Source organism: Natrix helvetica, assembly GCF_964273705.1.
Source record: "Natrix helvetica genome assembly, chromosome: 5".
Lineage (NCBI taxonomy): Eukaryota > Metazoa > Chordata > Lepidosauria > Squamata > Natricidae > Natrix > Natrix helvetica.
Window position 1 is genome coordinate 35,796,730 of NC_138551.1, and position 6,000 is coordinate 35,802,729.

At 36.2% G+C, this 6,000-nt stretch overlaps 1 protein-coding gene across 1 annotated transcript in view; it reads right to left on the bottom strand.

The window, feature by feature from the left end:
• NYAP2 (neuronal tyrosine-phosphorylated phosphoinositide-3-kinase adaptor 2) overlaps window positions 1–4,748 on the bottom strand; it is a gene marked incomplete at its 3' end in the record, with an annotated part of 158,684 nt that extends 153,936 nt beyond the window's left edge. The window contains exon 1 of the mRNA XM_081956377.1: window positions 4,537–4,748. Coding sequence (XP_081812503.1) covers window positions 4,537–4,742 — 206 coding nt within the window. The 5' untranslated portion in view covers window positions 4,743–4,748. The remainder of the gene's footprint in view (window positions 1–4,536) is intronic.
• Window positions 4,749–6,000: the final 1,252 nt, after the last annotated feature.

The following is a 6,000-nucleotide window of genomic DNA, read 5'->3' on the forward strand; positions in this document are numbered from 1 at the left end:
TTAGCAATGGAGTCTACTAGGTGATGGAATTCCAACAATCAATCAATGCCAAACCTCAATATAGCAACCAAGAGGTCCCTATACCTAGATTCTATCATAGTCTTTACAAATAGACAGACATGAAAGCAAGAAACTGAGGTTTGGAACATGAAGACAATTATTTAAATTTCCTTACTTGCTTTTTATCAAGTATGGTATCAAGTATTGATACAATCTGTAACTGTTTTCTTGCATTTCCACAAGCACACTTAGCAATCTCTGTTATTTCTTTTTCTATCTGAAAGAGATATTACAGGTAAATCCTTAATTTAGTGATGACTGATCAAAATTCAAATGCCTAGGTAACATCATCAGTGCTAGAGTGGGGGGGGGGGGGAGAGAAAGGAGAAGTTTCTCTTCTCAGAAATGTCTTCTCAGTGGAGCTGTAGCAGCCTGCCTGTCCCTTTCTGACATTTCTGAGAAGAGAAACTTCTCCGGTCAGGCTGCGCCCGTGCGATCGGAGAAACCACATGGTTTGATGATGTCACCAGCCTCACCAGCCATAAACTTCACTGCACGTCACTGGTCCGACCCCTCGCAACCCCATGGACAGGCCTTCCTGTCCTCTACCATCCTCTGGAGTCCATTTAAGGTCACACCTACTGCTCCGGTGACTCCATCCGGCCACCTCCTTCTCTGTTGTCCCTTTCTTCTCTTGCCCTCAATCGTTCCCAGCATTAGGCTCTTCTCCAGTGAGTCCTTCCTTCTCATTAGGTGCAACAAAGTATTTGAGTTTCATCGTCAGGATCTGGCCTTCTAAAGAGCAGTCAGGGTTGATCTCCTCTAGGGCTGACCGGTTTGATCACCTTGCAGTCCAAGAGACTCGCAGGACGACCAGCAACCAAGTACTCAGCAGCTTATATTTAAAATTAATCAGTGTTATTGAAATCCTTAAGTGATAAACATCCATGTTCATATATAACAATATCATAAGCATCATGATTTACATACAGAATTATATGTATATAGGTGTTTACTACATTCTTTTAGTGATGTTGTTTTAATTGTTCATTGGGAGCTAAAGTTTGATATCAGATGTGCAACTATATAAATGCTTTAAAGAATTCCAAGGAAATCATGGGGATATCCTTTGTGTGGCATCCTAGTAACCATGTTACTGGTATGAGAGAGGTGGAAGTGGTGAAAAAAGATGGTTACCGTGCAAAATTTAAGATTGGTCATATTTAATTTCAATTTGCTTATTAACAATGAATTACATATTATTCATATGACTGTACCTCATATACCTAATAACTGTTTATCTTCTGCCACATTGAAAAGAACAGTTTTAATGAGATATCAAAAGGCAGACATTCAGACTCATGTACACTCACGTACATTCTTGCCTTAAGGTTGCCTCTTTCTCCACTAAGGCCCAAGTTCAGTTTTCTAATTTTGTTCCTCCCATGGCTGTAGAATACTAAACAATGATAATGGTGCACCAGACAGCAGTGTCTAGAGATAGCCTGTTTCACTGTTTTGTTTCTAATCCATCAAGCACTCAAAAAGACATCCTCTCTAAGATCTTGGAACTTGCTGACATTGCTAAATTGACTTCTTTGATCAGAGAAAAGACAATGTCTGTTTATTGTTGACCGGAAACCCCTTATAGAGTTTTTGCATGAAACACGGGTGGGGGGAGATTAACTCGATATCTATGTTTTTGATGATTAGACTAGATGGATTATAGAAAGGAGAGAGTTATATCTACAGAGTAAAAACTAAGTATATCATTGTACTTACAACTGTTATAAAAAAGATCAGAAGCTATTTATTTGATTTCCTCATTCTTTTCTATTTTTCTGTTATTCTGCCCTCCCCTTGTTTTTTTGCACTTTTAATTTTCTCTTCTATTTCTTTCTTTTTCTTTCTTTTTCTTAATTTGTATCAGGTTTTATCTTTCTTTCTAAACATATAATATTCCCTTCTACCCCTATGAGTGGTGTGTGTATCTGGGTGTGTATTTGTAAATAACAAAAACAAGAAAATCTCTTCAAGATTTATTTTGGGCTTAAATATTTATAAAAGTTATGGTTGCTATTATTCATAGCTTCTAAAAGATAAACATGAACATTGTTTTTGGCTATTTTGGAAATACTTCAAGAATACAAAGGCTCTGGTAAACCTGCATGTAAAATTGGAATAAATTTTTTTTTGAGATCCCACACAGTGAATGTAGCTGAAGATTCCATACAGTGGACATGGTTGGAGACACTATTATATCTATTACACATTTGATAATATTATACTTGAATACAGGGAAAAAAAAACCAGATTTTTGGAACTGACCACCTCAGTTTTTAATCACTGGAATCTAACTTGAATTCAGACAATATGGGAAAACTGAACTTCAGTCTAGGAAGAGCTGCTCAGCCTATCTTTGAAGGGATTCCTCTACTTTGTCTACTTTGGAAATTTTCTTATCTTTTGGAGAGAAAATATTTTTTTGATTTCTATGTTTTTCCAAATAAATTAATAAGTTAGCATTCAACTTATTCAAAAACATGATGATGTACACACACAGTATTCTGAGCATAAAGGCTATATTGATCAGGAGAAATAATGGGACATTCTGAAACATATGCAGAATAAGCTATATTTCATTCATTTCTTTTAACTTTATTTCATCTAAAATTAAAATGGATGTAATTGTTGTAATTGCCCTTTTCTATATTTTATGATGAGAACCCCAATATGCTAATCAAAAATATGACACGCATCTACCAGTGGTGGGTTGCCAATTTTTTTGCTGCCAATTCGGATGCGCTCCTGCATGGCTCCGTCCTCCCAAGCGGGTGAGCAGAGCCTCCAGCCGCTGCTACTACCAGTTCACCCAATCCAGGCCGAACCGGGAGCTACCCACCTCTGACATATACCTATTAGATAAGAGAATTCCCTCCCCCCAATCCAGAAAATTAACAACACAAAAAAGAGGAAATAATAAACCTTATACCTTAGAGTGTATAGTCATAACTATAGCTGAAGATGTTGCAAAATTCAGCATTTAATATATCCAAATGAAATCTAGGCTGGAAAATAAATCTGTCAGGAAAACAGCCAAATAGAATTTTTTGCTTCTAATAAGGTACACCTGGTGCAATTCATGTAACCCAATCATTTATAGACTTCAGAACTTCGTACGCATTCATTACTGCCCATGTTCTTAGACTGATGAAAAATGTCAGATGCCATTGGGCACACAGACTTCATATTCTAAAGCAGTACAAGGAAAGGAAAGGAAAGGAAAGGAAAGGAAAGGAAAGGAAAGGAAAGGAAAGGAAAGGAACATAGTGTTGACATATAACCTTATGCAGCTGCTTTTCTGCATATGAAAGGATTTACATGATGAAGTTATAGGGAACATGCATGTATGGCTTTATTTGCATGGTGGATTCTAATGATGGTTAATGCTTCCAAGACAGGCCTGTCCTGTTCACCAAGACAGGCCAAGACAGGCAATACAGTAATGAGGCAAAGTCTTGCTCATCTCCTAAACAGCCTTGCAGCTAAAGCTGGGGGAATGGTGAAAAGATAGAGGTGCTTTATGAAATTTGGCCTCGTGCATTTGAACAACTGCTATGTTTTCTATGCAGAAGTACCCCTTGAAATCCACAATGAACATGCTGGTGTTTGAAAGCCAAGATCTCCCCAGTCTATTGCTGATAGACAAATGTGACTTTCTGCTGGTGGCCTTGAATCAGATATAGCCAGCATTTCTTTATACACTTTCAAGGCTCTAAATTGGAGCTGAACCATATACAATTATAATAATTACAACTGACAGGATTGAGAAGACAGTTGTTCAGATTCTCTTGCAGAAAAGCTAAGCATTTCCTTCTTTCATGCCATTCAGTGACAAAGATAGGGAACCCATGACCAGCTAGTTACCTAGAGCCCCCAGTTCTGCTTTTTACTTGCCCTCACATTCCCTCACATTTATATTGTCAAAATGCAATAGCAAATCACCAAATTACAACAGTACTATATTGTTTTTCTCTGACTTAAGGGAGGGAAAAAGCAGAGACTTAATGGCTAACAGATCCAAGTTCTAGTGCCTCTATCCAGAAACATCCTAGTAACACACCGTATAGCAATCATCAGCTGCATAAAAAAGAAGTGTGGTTTAAGTTGGATAAATAGACGCTCTTCTATCAGTGACCTAATCCATTTGCCAACAGCAGCCCTACATTTTTGTAATATATCAGTACAAAACTTTTCGAAACAAAGATAACAAAGATGATTTATTGGGCTACCAATTTCATGATCTATCTAATTTAATCTTTGGCCACTGAAAGCTGCTCTTTAGTCTACCCATCTCATAAACTTACTTCCTGATTTCTATTCTAAAAATCCACTGAAATAAGTAAACCAATTCTTTACAGCTGCACATTTAATCATTAAATCTACAACCGCTCTTGCAAACCATGTGCAATTTGTATGCTACAGAGCTTTAACAAAGCCATAGTTTCTCATTTTATGCAAAAGACCAATCCTTACCGTTTTATTGCTTCTTCTTGTTTCCTGCGCTTTTCATTCTTTTCTTTCAAGTAAGCCAGGTTGGTTTCATTTCTCATGCGATCGTTCTCCCGGGCAATGTCAGATGCATTCTGTATAACTAAGCCATCATAGGCCTTCAGGCCCATATCTTCAATGTACTGGAGAAAAGTGCCCAAAGTGACCTCCTCCTGATTAGAATTCATCATCTTGTGGGAAATACTTCCTGTGGGTTGACAAAAGGAAAAATGTTCATGCACACATACATTTTTTCCACTGGTTTTCTGTCCATTGTTAAATCAGTGAACAATTCAAAATACGTCAGGTTTTTCAACTGTAATTTCATTTAAGGCTGAAAACAGTTTGAGTAATTGTTGGATTTTGTATTTTAAATAATGAGGATTATCCATTCCATGCTTCTTTGTATCACTGATCTAATAGAATTTAAAACTTTCTAACTTATTTTTGAGCGTGCTCCAATTTGGGCTGCTGTTAGAATTGCATCAAATAAAAGCTTTATTGCTATATACCGAATTGGTTTTTTTCCCTTTCCTCTCTATTCTCTCCTACTTTCCTTGATGCAAAATACTGGAAATTTCAGACATTTGTTCATTGACTATTGCATCTCCTTTTTATCATCAAACACAACTGATTTAATTTAGAACTTTTATAAGGTCTAAATTTACAACAAGCATTTTCTAATGTTGTGACCTGTTTCATATAAACACACATACAGAGAGACAAATTTCATGGTTTTATTTATTCTTTTATTTATGTATTTATCATATTTCTACACTGTCCATCTCACCTAAGTGCTATATGCATTAATAGATGAAACTTGGGTGTCATCCAAGAAAGTATTCATACCAAATCCATACGTTCCTTTGCTTAAGATAAATTCCATGCATCTGATTGAAGTTGATTGTGATCCATGAAAGCTCTGGCAATAGTAGAAGCATTTCTAAAGTGCTACCAGATTGGTTTGGGGTTTATTTATTTCATATTTACTTAGAAAACAAGTTTTAAAAGCAACTGTTAAGGGGATGTATTGATACATTCAAGGGAATGTATAGATAATACCCTCATATAAAAAGTGTTACAGCTTCTAATTACATTCAGCCATTATAATCATATTTCATTTTAAATACTTGGGGAACACCTCAGTATAAGTTCATTTCTTAGTTTTGACAACAAACAATGATACTGAAGCCTATTTGCTTAGTAGTGAAGCAAACATGAAGTTAGAAGGATTGTTTGCCTTTTCACCATATCCATGTGCTGCTGAAAATCAACAAATTATATTCAAAAACATTTCAGAATTTGCAATGGCAAAGACAGGACTGAATCAAAGATTACACTGCAGGAGTAAAAGGCAAATTTTACAATATTTCCATCCATTCAAAAGAAAAAGAAAAAAAAACCATAGTTTTTTGCTCTATCTGTTCCCAATCATTTGGTGAAAGAAAA